The sequence below is a fragment of the Anarrhichthys ocellatus genome, unplaced genomic scaffold, assembly GCF_004355925.1.
Source record: "Anarrhichthys ocellatus isolate YVR2014 unplaced genomic scaffold, GSC_Weel_1.0 scaffold27, whole genome shotgun sequence".
NCBI classification, from domain to species: Eukaryota; Metazoa; Chordata; class Actinopteri; order Perciformes; family Anarhichadidae; genus Anarrhichthys; species Anarrhichthys ocellatus.
The window spans coordinates 553,629-571,404 of NW_022280057.1; the positions used below are offsets into that span (position 1 = coordinate 553,629).

A 17,776-nucleotide genomic window follows, 5' to 3' on the forward strand; every position below is an offset into this window, starting at 1 on the left:
CTTGTTAGTCCGTCTCTAAGTGGTTTTAGATTCTTTCCCATTACGTTCACAGAAACACAGCAAACATGGTTAATGAAGTCTCTTGTTCAATTATACTTTAACTTCAGGTCATGTCTGGCCATACAAGCTCTAATCCAGGCAGTCTGTTTGACTGAGTAACGATGAATTTCAGAGATGAAATTAATTAGGACATTGTTATGGTTTATTGCCAGTGGAAGTTAAATTGAAGTGACTGAAACAGAAAATTACAACCATTTCATGCACAGCACTGCTCTTGTTCTACAAACTGTGACAGAAATGTCTAATGAGTTCTGGTCTGAATAATGGACGGCTGTTTCAGTGAGACTCTGCGTTTCTGTTTATAATAAACAGTAAATAGAGGATGAAGCTGTAGATTAGAAGTAGAAGAAATGTAGTAGTCGAAACCAATACCAGCGAAATTCCACAATATTAAGTAAAACAATATATCCATGAACTTTAACATACAATTCTTTATTACCATAGGAAGTTTAACAGGTCAGAAAAATAAAAACTTGTAGAAAAACTATGAAAAGAAACAAAGAGAAAATCAATAAGTGGCGGCCAATGTTGATATTGTAGCAGGACATCACAAAGATATCAATACCGGGGAAATGTCATATTATACATTTGATATTTGGACAAATGAGAACAGAATATTCAAAAACACTGAAAAATGACACACATTGTGCAAATAAAATGCACATAAATCATTGACAGCCGGTTTAGCAGAGCGTCTTTAAAACCATGCAAGGCCACATGCTGTGAATCACTCCTGTGACATGCTAATGAGGAGCGGCTTCACTGTGATCACATCCTCTGTGTAGTCCTACTGTGTTTTTTTAAGACGGCTCAACACCTCAGCATCCGACTGTAAATGTAATCTATCACCAACAGTGTTATGAGCGTGACTGACAGCTCTGAAGATGACAAATAGGTAGCCAGGTTTCAGATCCTTGGGGAATGGCACATTTCCTTTTCAAACATATTCAGAAGTTGCACTACGACTAACACTGAGAGTTTACCAGAAATTGCTTGTTTAGCAAATTGCTGGCGTGAAACTTGGCACTCCGAATGCCTTTTGGTGTCTCTTGTCCCTTTGTGACCTTTCAGCCGAGTCTTTAAAACAATGAATCACAAAGAAGCCAATGCAGAACACTGCTGCGGTCCCACGGGTCGTGCGTGATTGACAGAGTCCTGTGCGCCGGAGTCTATCTTAATAGACTAACATCTGCTCACGCTGACCCACTTTTCACTTTTTGTCATCTTAATGTTGACTCTAGGTGAATGATAATTTCTCTGCACTGATATTCTTGTATAAAGTGGTTTCAGTGTACGTGTGACGATTTGTCCAATTACAGATCACGGAGGCAAATGGAGACGCAAAATCAAACTGAGATGTAAAGGCAGTGCTGCTTTATGAAGGCCATGCAACACACCGAGATAACTTACAGCTAAAACACACTAGACAGTTGTTTCACATCACTGGTGTAGTGTGTATATGGACCCATAAAATTGAAAGAGACAGCAAAAGCCCTTCGATTTATTACCTTGAAAAAAAAAAAAACACACTATGGAAATTGACAGGTTGCGACTCTTTATCGCAGTGGAGGCAAGAAGACAATCAGCTGAAAAGCCCCATCTCAAGATTCATGTTTGAGTTCCTCTCATCGCGGCTGCTTCTGCGGTACGACAACACAACAGACGGGTCTCAAGGACTGGAGGCATGCTGGCAGTCTGAGCAACACAGAGGACTCCGCTGTTAAAGAGTCTCATCAGGAAAAGTGCCCATCAATCATCATACTGGAATGCGTGGCCCCTCCCCACTGTTGTAATGACTCTTGAGCGACAGCAACAGCTGGCAGGTATTATGGTCTTGCCACAACATCAGACCCGACAGAAGGTTAACACTTAATCACTTTAAGGCAGCGCTGCTACTGTTCCGTAAATATTCTCCATCTTACTTGTACGAGCCCTGGGAAAGTTCCACAAGGCACACTATTGTTCTTCTCTGAAGGAACCAGCAGGGAAGTTACAATTTAACCAATCAGGTTCAGTATTTGCACTGTGTGTGAGAAACCCGATATTTGAGAAGACCCATCATTTGCATGCCCTGTTTTGGCTGGCACCGGTCCTGCTCAGTGGTGCAGACAGACAGCCAGCACTTTGGCACTGAGAGAGAAAAACATGACGTGTCATGCTCTCTCTCCCCTCTGCAAGCAAAGGACAATATGCTGATAAGTTAATTGCAACCATTACAGACAAATAGCCGAGGCACTCATAATGTCACAATTTCTAAGTGAAGATAAAGCAGTATTTGTTGTGCGACATTGAGACTGAACTTGACGGGCCTTCACACCGACATACAAATTGGTCTGCACGCACGCACGCACGCACACACGCACACGCACACGCACACACACACACACACACACACACACACACACACACAGCCTTTATTATATCTGGGGAAATTAATTAAATTGAATTTTCCGACTATAGTGGAAACTGTTCTGCATATCAACTGTGTGTGTGTGTGCGTGCCTGTTCAAGGCGGGACTGTTGTGTCATTATTCAGCCTCGCTTTTCTGTATGAAAGGTTGAATGGGGGGGACAGAGTCGGCACATCTGTGTGAAAAGGACAGCCGGCAAGACGGAATGGGTGCAAAGTTTTGACGCCATGTTGTCCCCAACCACCGGGACATTAAAAAAAAATTAAAAATACTTGCAGCAGTTAGCAGCTAACCTACAGCGACCGAGAATGGCACCGAATTTGGGCCACAACGAGGTTTGGGAGCTCCTTACCCTGTGGAGGGTTGAATCTTCCCCACCGAGAGAAGGCCGGAGAGCATGCTCCACAGTTGTTTTACAGTAGAGTTGCTTCTTAATAAATCTACCATAAACTGGTTTACAATCAAAAAGTATTTAATCCTACTGAAGCTAATACAATTACAGAACGAAGTACACTACTAACAGAATATATAATAATATGATCCGCTCGGAAAAGCTATTCACTCGCGGCTCAGCCTGAAAACACAGATGTTTCCACGCTGAGGGCAGAGCAAGAAGAGAGCGAATAGCCCTTCCTCATACAGTTTGAAATCCCCCCCCTTTTGTCCATCTTAATTCCTATTGGCTAATTTCGGTTGCCTCCTCCTGGCGTCAGGCTTCCGAAAACCCTCGCGCGGGTACAACCTGCAAATGTCTGTCTAGAAGTCTGACTTTCCCTTGGCTATTCTTCACAGTTTAATACATTCAATGACTGTCTTTTATGGCTTAACACTTCTATGATAAACATTCTATATAAAGATAAGGATTTGCAACTTTTGGCAAAAACCTCACAAGTTTCACAAGCATAGATATAAAGGTGCTACAAATTCTACTAAGATACACTTCTAACTACAAATCACTTCTAACTACAAATTCTAAAACAATTTTACAATTATGAATCTTCTAATTATGTATTCCAAAACACTTCTAATTATGATTTCTTAATTATGAATCATTAGACAGCTTCTATTATAATTTCTTAAAACACACTTCTAAACCCAAATTTCCTACAACCCACTGAGCAGAGGAGCTCAACCCAGTTATTTTTTAGGATGCATGTAGCTGCACAATGTGATTTTTCTTTACGTCAAACTAGCACCAACGCTGTTGTGTTAAACGTCTCGCCTCTTTTGCTCCTGTGATGCCCGTGTGCCATCTAAAATCACCTCTTCAAGAAGGCTTACCCTGAGCCTTCTACTTAGCACTTACTGTAGCATTCATTGTATTCATACTAGTTTGTGGCACTTATTGCATTCGTTTGTTTCGGCACTGTACTTTTGCTCTGGTTTATGCTCTTAGATGCTTCTTTGAAGAAAGGACATGCACTTATGACTTCTGGTGACTATAGTACTTGAATACCTATGTTGAATACACTTATTGTAAGTCGCTTTGGATAAAAGCGTCTACTAAATGACTGTAATGTAATGTAATTGCGGAGTTTCTGTGAGAAAGGGGCTCATGGTTCTGTATCCAAGCTGGCAGGGTGCCGGGGAGTGCAGCGCCTTTCTGAAAAGATTTTCTGCTAGTGGTGCTCAAAGTGGCCGCGCAAAAAAAGTCTGAGCATTTTGTACTAAGAAAAAAAAATGGACACTCGGCGTAAGTTATTGATAATAATAATTTGAATGTCACCGTTATGAACAAAGTTCTGAAGCTTCAAACTATTCGGTACATGATGTATCCAAAGGAAGGCACTGGGAGGGAGAGAGCCAGTAAATATTTCTCCAAAATCGCAGACTCGATTAAATCATTTCTTCTTTTTGTTTTTTTTAAGCTTCAGGCCCAACATTAATTAATTAAAGTTTCTAAAAATGTGAATATTTTCTTCGACTTCTTGATACTAAACTGAATATCTTTGTTTTGTTTTTTCTGACAAATTGTCATTGGAAATATTCACTATTTTCTGCCATTTTATAGAGTAAACAATCAAGAAAATAATCTGCAGATTAATCCAGTTGAATTTAGTAACTAAGAAGAAGTTACTGGTTTATGAATTATGTAAATTAGAACAACAAAATTGTGAGTTTGGCTGCATTAAAACACACCTTTGTTGTATGGCAACTAAAAGAGTAAGACGTAGTTGAGATTAGGCTGTTTTCCAGCACGGACAGACTTTACAAAAACAACCCAAAGGGCATTTTCACATTCAGCAGCCTTAGTATGGACGTATTCTTTGATAAGAAGGAAGGCCTGTGTGCAGATACTGTTGGCATTGTTTATCTAATCACCTAACCTACAGAGATGTTCTTCACTGTTGTTACTTGACATCAATGTAAATGCCTCGTCTACTGCGTCTGCATGTGTTTTCCTCAGTTGGGAGAAAGATTTTTTTTTATTGTTTGTGTTGTTGAGATTTGCGACCTGGAACTGTAGTGAGTCTATTCCAACAGAGTCTTTGTCCTGTTGTCTTTCTTGTGGCACAAGAAACAAATCACGCTGTGAATTTGTCGTATGGTTGTTTCTCTGTGTCAGCGGGTGGGTGATGTTGTGCCGAACTGAATTTTCGCTCCAGCCTGTCAGTAACATAAGCTTCAGGTGGTTCATAGAGCTTTTGCAGAACACTAACACACCTACATATACATATATGCTTCTGTTTCACTTCAGCAACAATAACAGAGGAAAGAGAACTATGGAGTAACATCTAGGTTCAAGACTGCAACTGAACAAAGGCGTTCAATATTTATTTTGTATCAGATTAATGAAATGTGTGTACAGATATAATCTTAATACATTAGGCGGTATACCGGTTTTATCACCATCACCAATGTCATCTTTGGCGACGCACGCCGAAACTCTAGATGAGCCGCACCACAGCCACATTGTCCGTTTGTATTTCAACAGAACTGGTCCAACACTGCCTGCACTGCGTTACATCTTAACCCGCAAGAAGAAAGAGTAACAGGTTGTGTCAGTTATTGGTTTCTTCCTGCATTTTTTTCCCCCTTTCTTAATATTTGTTCCCTTACATTGCCAAAAGAGTGAAAATTTGTAGAATCACGTTTTGAAGGGAGTATCCCTTTTAATTTTGTAATACCGTGATATAATACCATCACCGCAAAAACCCACAAAAACCCTGTGGTATAAATTTGAGGTACCATGGCCCTGCCCTATTGTACGTACATACATCTGTGTCCTCCACTAGTCCATAGGTTGTTCAATGTAAATAAAGAAGTAATGAAGAAGCACAGCTTCAGAAGATCCTCCTGCAGCATCAGAGCAGTAATCCTCTGATGAATACACACAAGCTGTAGCCATTTACAGCACACAGTCTTAATTTATCACACACGCACCTGTAAATCACCAGACAGCGATCGTCATCAAACACCAAATAGGCAATGAGGCCGATTTGATGATAGGGACTTAGTTTATAGCACTCCTGTTGAAACGAGTTTACAAAAAGTTTCACAAACAAGGAAATAAAATGATGCTGGCTAACGATGGAAAAGACAACAATAAAAGCAATAAAGTTGAGCAGGCAAAAGCAATTATGAGTTTAGAAATGCGCCTTTGGCAATGTATTACAGGTGAAACGACCTCAACGAATAATATTGTATATTAGATTTAATCTCCCACTTTATTTATTTCCACTCTTGTTTTTCTGTTATGGAAAACAAAACCTGCATGTACGCTTATATCGATATCATGATATGAGATTAGAGCTCGTCTTAGATTTTGGATATCGTAATATGGCAGAAGTATTGTCTTGTCCTGGCTATAAAGGCTGCATTACAGTAAAGCAATGTCATTTTCTGAACGTCTTAGACTTCTTACCAGACTGTTCTAGCTGTTCTGTCATTTGTATCCACATTATTGATAATTTTTAATCAAAAATCGCATTATTTAAACACATATATGTTTTTTTTTAGCCATGATAGCACTGTGGCTCTATGGACTGGGAATGCTGGTGGGTCTCAATATCTCAACAACTCAACAACTATTAGATTGATTGTCATGAAAAACGTGTGCAGACATTCATGTTGCCCAGAGGATGAATCCTTATGACTCGTGATCCCCTGACTTTTCATCTAGAAGCACCAGAAGGTCAATGACTGTCGGATAGATTTCCATTTAGTAGAGACACTCATTTCCCTCTCAGGCTGAAATGTAATCCCTTTAGTGATCCCCTGATCTATCGCCGTCATCTGCTCAGCAATTTAATTTGTCCAATACTACAATAACAAATACCTGAAAAATGAATCACAGTCCAATCAGCCTCAGCTGAACTTTGTGTTGAGTGCAAATGATCCAATTTTGAACACGGTAAACATTATACCTGCTAACCATCACCATGCTTCCTGTTCTTTAAGCAACTGACTGACAAAATCACTGTTGCAATTAGAGATTCTGTCAGGACAACGTCTCTTCACTAAAAGCCTCTTGCGTTTCTATTCTTACTCCTGGCGTTGATATAACCTCCTGTGACAGAGACCGCTTGAACGGTGGGGGTCTCGGGCCGCTTCCGAGCGGACTCTGGCGCAGTTTGTTTGTGATGTGAAATCATACGGACCAACCACAGATAGCAGATATGTGATTTTAACGTGATTTCAAAAGCTTGACTATTAATATATCTATGTTATCGCAAAATCTGTTCAGGAAGCAATCTTATGGTTGAGATGCACCAATCAATTGGCTGCCGATTGAAACCGACGATGACCCATCTCTCCCTTCTAGTCATTATTCAGAACATGCAGCTGATTTGCATTTATACTGTAGTTGCCTAGTTATTTCTTTGCAAGCCCTTTATGACAACAAAGAACATAAATATACACATAAGAGGCAATACAATACTGCATAAACTCCTGTCAGTCACCAGAATGTGATTTATTCAGGTGGTCCCTGATTATGCAGGAAAATCGCCAAAACTGTTCAAACAACAAATTGTCAGTCTGTATAACTTTATATTTACTCTTCAGTTTGAACAGGAATTGGACCAGAACTCAAGTGCAACAATGAACAATGTTTTTCCCCACCAGGTAACTAAACTCCTATATGTCCGAGTCCTGGCAAAGCTGTCGCTGATAAGAGATTGATTGATGTCGTAAATTAAATAATGCTCCTTTAAATCCCAAACTCCTCAACTACCCACCTCCCTGGCTTTGCAAACATTCTCATTTACAAACTAAAGCTCAAACTGGTGTTTCAAAAGGGACAATACAATGAGAACACATGCGCACACACACAGACTCTAGTCGGCTCAGAACGACATAGGTGCTCACTGGAAGCAGCCATTCGAGTCATGAACAACAATCACCATCCATCTTCGTGTTCACAAATAATCTTTTGTTAACAATTCGCTCCCTTCAGACAGCAGCCTTTGCATTATGGGATCAATTTGTATGTTTGTGGGGGCTTTTCAAACTGCAGAGAGAGAATGTGAAATTCAAGAATAAAGTTATTTTTAAACACAGGAAAGAGAGATGCATGTTTGAAAAGAAGACATGCCTGTGTATGGTGAGAACATGACAACATCATGCTCCTGCCTCTAGTAATGGGGAGAGATTAATAAGAAGCATATTTGTCATTGTGACTACTAGATGCAAGCACATGCAACATAATCACCAAGAGGCAGCTGAGGGATTTAACGCTCTGACATTGGGTTTATTATCTATTCATTGCAGGGGATTTAGAGGAGCGGGCGTATGCCATATCGTTTGTATTTGGGAGCTGAGTGCCTAGTAATGATTGGAATTGGCTGAAATTATGTATATTTGTTATTTACTCAAATGTCACTTATTCACTTATTATTTTGTCTGCGTCCATGTTTGGCGATGGGGAAAGCAGGGTGAGTTTAGGCTCGGCTTTCTATAAATTGTAAGACCGTCTCCTCTCCGGCCGAAGCTCCTCTTAGGGAAAGCATTTGATTAAAGTCGAGGGTGGTGGCGAAAGCTGAGGAGGGTAAATGGTTGTTAAGTAACTAAATGGTTTCTATTCAGGACCTGAAGCTTTCTTAGAGACGTGAGACTGTCACCTGTGTGTGAATGTGATTCTGTGGTGTTCTCTAGAAGCATTATTACCTCGGAATTAAAGTTGTAATCTTTAAGATTTCAGTCCTGGTTGATTTGGCGACACCCTTGGTTATTGGTGGGAACCGCAAGTGCAGTTCAACACGTCCTATAGCTGTTCTGTCTTGTTGCGTTACTCCCTGCATGCTGTAAAAGACCATTATCTTGTCCAACAGTCACAGTCAGTGGTAACTTTGGTGACTATTACATTGTTCTTTCTGTGAATGCTTCACAATAAAAGCCATCGCGGTTGAATGGTTTTACTCTGAAAAAGCAGCAGGCAGTCATTATTTGGTTTGAATTAGCAGTAAAACAGCTCTGATACAACTGTGGGAGAGCAAACCGTAACAATGAGGCTGATATCAATGAGAGGAAATGACAAACGGTAACGGTGAATACATGCATGTATGCCTTGATTACGGGAAATCTACTTTAGAGAGGTCAACCATAAATAGTATCAAAAAACAGTTATAATTTAATGAAAATCTTAAGGATGATGACTTAAACGTGGGGATGGACATGTACAGGCAAAAAATAGGAAGGTTACAGAATGCATGATTCAGTCTTATGGTCGATATGTAAACTTGACCTTTTCCATATTTTGCCATGGTGGCACTTGGTGCAGCCTACAAAGAAGTTAATTGCAGTTGCTGTAAATAGAAACGTCTCACAGGAGCCATTTTGAACTCGCTTGTGTTGGAAAGCGTGAGCATAGCCCAGGTCTTTCCAACGGTTGTGAACCACAATTTACTTCACAAAAACATTTGAAGAATATAATTCTCCTGCTGCCAAAATGAAGGAATGGATGTAACTTATATGGTAGGATGTTGATTCACAGGGTAATATATTTGACCTATTAAGCTACTGGAATGGTTCAAGTAGCAAAACTACCTTATTGATTCAAGCAGTCATAGATGAGCAAAGTGTGTAATTCATGTATGTCATGAAATGATCACGAACTGACTTCTACAATCATCAATTACAGTCTTTTTAATACAAACTCTCACTTCAGAATCCGTCATGCCTCTGCTGCCATGAATTGTACCGTCCCTCCATCTACAGAGCATCCTCTGTTGGAGTTTCTTACGACCTGCTTTTGATGGTATTCCCTGCCTTGTGCTTATATAGTGCGATTGCTTCATATATCTGTCATGGTGGCAGGTGACCTGATTTATTTATTTTGTATCTGCAACAGCCAACATTTACCTGTATTTGGCAGGTGGCAGATGCTAATTTCATTCCCTGTGTGTGATGATCACGACTGTACTCTTTTCTGGCAGCTGCATATCCAATCATTCCCAATAAAATCCTTTTAATGTACGCATCTCTGATTGAGCTTTCGCTGAGAGTGTTTGATAACTGTTTTTATCATCACAGTTTGGAATAAATCATTAATATGGCATATGTGTCATTTTCTCTTAGTGAAGGTTGAAAATACCCACTGTTGGAAAAGGAATAACTGAATTTAAAAAATAGGTATGCGTACCACATATCCAACATAGTATTATTGAAGTGCTCGTTTTTCAATCCTGTGCTTTTCTAGGTCTTGGTGCACTTTTTGTTTGATGTCTAACATGAAGCATGAGTGGAGCTGACATTGCTTTATTTTGAATGTAGATGGATATTTTCAGTCTCATTTTGCCAAATTCAATCTGCTCTGCTTTGATATCTGAAATAGCTAATTTTGTCCCATAAAAGCAAATGATGTTGTCTTATGTAGAGTATCAGACAGCAACAATCTATCTCAGAGAAATACAGGCTACATCTCTGCAAAGATGACACTAGTAGAACAGTTTATTTTCACTTAAGCCAGTATCTTAACTGCTGAGGTCCTAGAAGTTGTCACTTATAAAACAAACTATGTAAATAGGACACAAAAGGACACCTGACTTTCACAATATGATGAACTTCACTTTTCTCTCAAAGGCAAAGTGTTATAATTCAGGAGCTGACTGTGACCAGCAGGAGATCAATAAAGAATAAGCCACATTTAATATTCACTTGGATTTTCATTAAAGTGTGTCACTTCTAAACCTTTACATTTAATGACTCTTTATAAGTGAATTAAAATGCTGAAGCACATTTACCAGTCTATGAATGTCTGTCTCCTCGCAAAAACCTGTTTTGGTTCAAGTTGATATTTCAAAGGGATTCACATCTGGAAAAATGTAGTTTTTGAAGACAATACATATATGTGATTGATTAAAGCTTCCTTTACTGCGTAACTTGCTTAATAAGCTGGGGAAGCAGCGGTGGCAAAAGCAACATGAACTGAAGGAAGACTAGTAGTGTTACAAGTACAAGACTCGTGATCAAATAGATATGTTCAAGACGTAGAAATTCAGCATTAATTGTTGAACCTGGCAACCAAACAGCTAAATGTAACTCCGTTTGCACAGATTTTTAGACTGCAGACAGACACAGTGAGTGACAAGCTAGTGAACATAGCGGAGGTTAAGAGGCAGAAGTTCAGATTTTGAGTAGAAACAACTCCGAATGAATGATAATGCTGCTCTGTAACGGCTGGTAAATAAGCAACTGTTTGCTAAGAAGTTTACCATATCAACTTGAAAGGTGACAAGTCAATCTTTTGTTGTCGTACAAGTTGTTCCTATAATAACATTCAAAAGTTTGAGTTTTCTAGCTGAAAATATGCAGAAGTAGCTGCCAGAAACCAGATGGCTTGAGTCATGATAAAAGCAACCTGAACCTGAACCTCCGTTGTATCGGTGGTGGAGGCTGCTCACTTTAAATGTGAGGCTGCTAGTTTTAATCCGACTATCAAGATCATTTCCAAATCTTGCCGGAGCTGTATTAACATTGTGAACATTAAATATCAGCAAACAACTATTCGCTGTGTAAAGATATAGTGGAGTAATGGCTACTAGCCGTTCAAAGGCAATCAAAATGCTGACAATCTCGAATCTTGCACCTTTAAAGAGCACTGAAACAAAGGTGATACTCATTAAGTGCACCAATAAATTATAATTTTCCTCCCACGCCTCACTTCTTTGTAGGTATATAGGAGTTAGGGTTACATTCCAGCTGACTTCATTAAGTTTCATTTTATCTCCCCTGAAGTGGACCATTACGTCGGTGCGCGAGGGTAACTGATCAGCTAATCTGCAAATGATTTATGTGGCAGGGAAACTGAGGCATTAACTGAGCCTCAGAACACATTGATTACTGACATGGTTAATTGGCTAAACCCACTGGTACATAGAGACGGGCTTATTGGAAATGTCAAATCAAGCGGCTCATTTGCATTCATGATGTATGGTGTCTATTCCAGCTTCTGCCCAGGCAGCACAAACTGCCACACATAGCAGGACGGGCCTGGGAACTCTGCCTCGAATTTGCAACAGACCATCTGGCCTTGGGTCAGACATTGGCGTTGGTTTATTTTTTTTTTTTCCCAGCATTAACACGTCGGTATTGGATGCACGTAGCTGACATAGAGGATGAAAGCTTAAATAACTCCTGATGCGAGTGAGACTCAATTGACCTGTAGGGTTCGATTAAAGATCCACCTTTAAAAAGGCACATGCTATTGATGGAATGGTGTTGACAAAACGGAAAACATGTTGGTTTATTACGGTCTTTGTTGGAGTATGTGCGTGCGTGCGTGCGTGTGTGTTTTAAAGATCAAAACAGTAGCTGAGACAATTTTGCCCAAGAAACATCTTGAGTGTTAGCGGATGTAAGCAGCATGAAATGGAATAATTAACATCAAAACCACATTACGGTAGAAAACAGAGGTGGTACGAGTTTAAAGTGTTTGAATAAGGGGATATTCTTGGCTTATTGTGGGTCATGCTTAGGAATATGTTTTTAGAATAAACTGAGAACACAAATGTAAAAAAAAAAAAAAAAAGTATTCTAAAGACAACTCTTGATAGCAGCATGTATTTTTTGACTTAATTGGATACACATAAGGAGTAAAACATCATGTAAGACAACATGTAAACGTGTCACAAACACTAATTGACAGCAGGGCTGCAAAGAAAATGGCTTTCTTTTCTCTTTTTTCAGCAACTGTATGATTTAAAAAAAAAAAAGAAACCTACAAAGAGAGCACTAGAAGAAAGACAAAAGAAGAGTGGCAGCTCTTTTCAAAAAATTCTCCACCTCCACAGCAATTAACTGCAGCAAGGGTCTGTATTTTATGTGGCTTATGAGCTATATGACAAAAACATCTGCAATGAACATGTTAACCGTTTCCGTTATTACGCCTGGGGTCAACATCATGATGCATATAATTATGTTTTTGTGAGAGCTCCTGCATATTACTCTTACCAGCTGGTTGCAATAGAGTTGAATTTTAAACATCCATCAGACCACATCGTGTTCTGGGTTATTACAGAAAGAATAACAAGACACAGCGGGCTTGTCAACATTTAACCAAAACCACAATCTTTGCCTACCTCAACCAAAGTGCTTTTGTTGCCTACACCTAACCACAGACAGAACCCTCTGTCTCTATGTGCAATAGAGCCGTGTTCCCTCAAACAAACACTGCCTGTGACGACTCAACTCAAAGTCAAGATACACGGCAGGAAATGAAAACCACAGCCGTTAATTACATTTAAATTCAATATTAATATGCCTCCATGTGTCGGCTGTTTGCGAGATACACAAACAAAGAGCATCATATAATGCAATCGTAATGTATTGCCACTTGTATGCTACAACTACTAGTACAGTATAGACATGACTTAACATACATTTCACTTTTCTCTGCATCCCAAATGTTTACCCGAAGTATCTATCCTGCCATCAAAGCCCAGCGATGCATGAGAAAACCAGCAGCTCCCATCTCACCAGCTGTTATGTTGGCTCACTGGGATCGAGTTCAATAAACTGACATGGTACTGGGCTTCTCACCACAGCAACACATGAATAAATCTATGGGCCTTTCACTTGTTCTCTGTACATTCTGTACACACACACACACACACACACACACACACAATATTCCAAGCTCTCTGGCTCGCTGAATAGACTTCAGCTGAACTGAAGGGGTCAAAGCTACTCATGATAAGGTGAGTCAGTCAGACTCAGAGCATGGTTTAGCATATGTATAAGTCTGCCACTCACATATATTCAGCATGCAATAAAAATTCATGGTTTCATAACTTAAACTCTGCGAGAAGTTAGTAAGAACAGTTCCAGAAATTCAGCCTGCAGGCCAAGTTGTGAGATAATGCATCGTCACAGAGCATGTTATCATTGTAATGAAATAGAGCCAAGTTATTATCAATTAAATAGAGGTAATGGGTTAAGATACTTTGATAAAACACCTCATACAAAAACAGTTTTCTTAAAGTCAAGGTTAAAAAAAACAATTCTTGATATTGCACCACCGACATATCAGTTGATCTGCTTTATATAATCGTGTTTTTAAAAGCAAAGAGAGAGGACTGTATTCCTTCCTTTGTCCAAATGTATGTATGTATGTATGTATGTATGTATGTATGTATGTATGTATGTATATATATATATATATATATATATATATATAAATAAATGCAGTCACTTACCATTTATCAGCTTCTTGGTTTAACTCACTCAATCTTCCAATTAGCACTAAACACAAAGTACATTTGATGGAAATGTGAATTAGTTTTGCAGGTATCTGGTAATAAACTAAAGTACTTGACACATTAAATGTTGGCCTGACGGAAAAACCATGAATGTCGACCTCTTGTATTACATAAAAAGTTAAACTAAAGTCACAAGGATTCATCCTCCGGGGACAATGAATGTCTAAATTTCATTGCAATCCATCTAGCAGTTGTTGGGTTAATCTTTGTCTGGAACAAAGAGGTGGACGGACGGATGGAGACAGACAGACAGACAGACAGACAGACAGACAGACAGACAGACAGACAGACATTGCATCCATAGAGCTAGTCAGCTACCGTGCCTATAACCATGAAATAAAAAACTGTACAGTAAATCTTTCTTGATTGACCCTCATCCTGAAAATAGTGGACTGAAGACAGTCCATCCCATATAATATTTTCACCAAACTAAAGATGTATGATGCATCTCAAGTGCTGTAATGGTGCTTGCTAGAGAATCTCACCTGTGTATTCTTGCATTTTCAGACTTACACAATAAGCCACCCAGCTGATATAATTTAATGCTTAATATCCCCTTGCAACATTTATTTTCTGTCAAAATGTTCCCCGCTTCCCTTTTCTGCTCTCATCCTTTCTTATTCCTGACATTTGGGTCAGACTTCAGCAGACTTCTCCATTATTCTTTATTTTCCATTTAATCTATACACACCTCAACCGTCATCTCAAATCCCCCCTCATCTTTGTGCCATCTGTTGTGCTCTGATTCTCTCTCTCACAGCTCTGTTAGAGGTTATACTGGCCGGCAGAGACTGCTTGGTGGCTGGAGACTCGTGCTCGAGCGATGAGACTTGTAGTCCACGTCTGCGGACTTTGCGTCAGTGTGTGGCGGGCAATGGCAGCGTGAAGCTGGGGCCCGGTGCCAGGAGCCAGTGTGCCAACGCGGTGTCCGCCCTGCTGTCGAGCCCCTTACATGGCTGCCAGTGTAAACGGGGCATGAAGAAGGAGAAGAACTGCTTGAGCATCTACTGGAGCCTTCATCAGTCCATCATACATGGTCAGTGCATACTGAATATCACTTGTGAATCTGTACAAATCAGAACTTTTGTTTTATTCTCATTCAGTAGCTGAAAACCACAGGTTTCTATCGTTCTTTCAGGGCTCAACCTGGTGGAGAATTATCCCTATGAGACGGTGCACAGGGATTACGACTATGTCCGCTTGGCATCTATTACAGCTGGCAAGTTCACTGACCTTCATTAAGTTTCACCTTATTTTATACAATTTTACCCTTTGAAGAAGTTCTGTTCTAGCACAAATACGTGACTCAACTGAAGCTCCTCTGGAAGCATGCCCAAAGCAAATAGAGGTCCCTTCTGTTTTTAAGACACAGTTACACAAATATTATCATTCATCTGAACACAATTCCAACATCCAGAACGATATTGTTGGATGGCATCCATATTCATTTGCATGACTGTCAATGAATATTGATGCAGGAACTTTGCTAAACTACTAACTCATAATAATAGAATATCCTCAAATCTTTAATTGTTTCTTATAGCCTCTGGCTCAAAAAAACAATGCAATCTCATTGAATTAAAACATGGTCAAACTCTGAAAAGCATATTAAATCTTGTAGATAGAAAAATTACAAACCCGGTATTAAATAACAACGTGGAAGGTTTACTAAAGGTTAGGTTAATGCAAGTAAAATAACATTAAGTGAGGTTGAAATTAGCGTAAGGCATTCAAAATGTGGCAACGTTATGATCATTTTTTGTTCATGGGTATAACTTGCATTAGAGGATTTATTTGCATATGTAGGCTATATATCCATCTACCAATCCGACCAGAACACCCATCAATGTTACAAAACTATAAACGCACTGCAGAAAAACAACTGATGACTGATCCCTGAAGCTCAAACAGGTCAGCCTGTTGCTCATTTCCCAGGCAACATGAATACAAAAGGTCCATTCAGAAGTTGCCACACGGAGGACCGGGGGTTCACTCTCACACCAAACATGACCGTTCATAAATTCAGGCTTGCTTTATTCACTGATGCAATAAAAAACAGGAAGCTGTCTTGATGTTCTCGTTGCAGATCACGCAACACTAGCTAGACTCAAGTTACACTTGTCATCGGATCTGATTTTAAAGATACTAAAAAGAGTTTTAGGCATTTCCCGAATCGTACTGAAATCAGCTTTTGTTTTACTGTCCTCATCGAGAGAAGAAGTCCCTCCCCTTCTGGTGAACCCCGTGGAACAAATATGAGAGGGATTTGCAGCAGACAGTGGACAGACATCACTCAACGGAATACCACAATGCAGTGTGTACTTAAAATGGCACATAGTAGGTTAACAGTTGAGGTAGCCAGCCATCGTGATAAGTTCGATCAGTAGTGTGGAGAGGCATGGCCCTGCTTCTTGTGCTAGCATTAGAACAACGCAGAGAAGCCCACTGGGTCATACTTGCGTCCTTTTTTTCATTTTAAGAAATCGTTCTCTTTTCAAAAGCATAGAAATAGAAACCACACTCCTCTGCTAATAATCATTTCGTTATTCTGGTCCTCAGGAAATGAGCCTCCATTGTTTATTCAGAGACACTTCCACCTCCAAGCTGATATTTAATTCCAAACTGCCGACCTCAACTTTTGAACCTCGAACAAAACAAGATACATCTCAGCGTGTTGAATAAATAAACTTGAGTACACACCGCAGATCACATAAGCTATTAAACACAAGACCTTTTTGCTCCGTTGGTTTCATTCTTCCACTGATATCCACACTCGTCTTTGACCTTACTTTCTATCCACAGACTCAGATGTTGGCATGACAACTGTGAATCGCTGCCTGGATGCGGCCAAAGCTTGCAACGTGGACGACTTGTGCCAGAAGCTCCGCACAGAATACGTCTCGGCTTGCATCAAACCCACTGCCAAGTCCGGCCTGTGCAATCGGCCCAAATGCAACAAGGCCCTGCGCAGGTTCTTCGACCGAGTCCCCGCCGACTACACTCACGAGCTGCTCTTCTGCCCCTGTACGGACACGGCATGCGCAGAGCGTCGCAGGCAGACGATTGTACCCGGTTGCTCTTATGAAAGCGTGGAAAAACCCAACTGCATTACACAGATGAGGATCTGCAACGCCGACTATGTGTGCAGGTGAGAAGGGAGCTAAATAGGAGCTTTTAATTAGCTCCCATTTATTTCATACCGTCTTACTCTCGTGTCTATAACGGATATTAAAGTTATTTCTTACTTAGCCACTTAGTCTCTTATGGATACGATAACATATTGCTGCAATAAGATCATAATCCCCAGTTTTGTTCGGTTTAATGAACTAATTTGTTTCTAATAGTATCCCAAATCAGCAAAGCCAATGCTGAACCACTCCCAGTGTATTCAAGTACTCCATGGATATAGGTATTAAATATACACACCATACATATTTGGACCAGTGCTGTTCAGTATTATGGGTCTTTGAAACCAAATAAACAGCCAACCAATCAACAAAATGGCCCACTGTTTTACCCTAAAGCTTTCTACCACCATTGGTTAGAACACCCCTGAGAGCCTGTTGGAATAACACATTAAATATTTAGCACAGATAAAGAGCCAGA

At 40.0% G+C, this 17,776-nt stretch overlaps 1 protein-coding gene across 2 annotated transcripts in view; it reads left to right on the plus strand.

Moving 5' to 3' along the window:
• The window catches only part of gfra4b (GDNF family receptor alpha 4b), a 39,308-nt gene that overhangs the window by 13,459 nt on the left and 8,073 nt on the right, over positions 1–17,776 (plus strand). Inside the window, exons 2-4 of one of the 2 annotated variants that reach the window (XM_031862668.1) lie at positions 14,931–15,206; positions 15,309–15,389; positions 16,973–17,318. In XM_031862668.1, coding sequence (XP_031718528.1) covers positions 14,931–15,206; positions 15,309–15,389; positions 16,973–17,318 — 703 coding nt within the window. The remainder of the gene's footprint in view (positions 1–14,930; positions 15,207–15,308; positions 15,390–16,972; positions 17,319–17,776) is intronic. The other variant, XM_031862669.1, reaches the window with a different exon arrangement.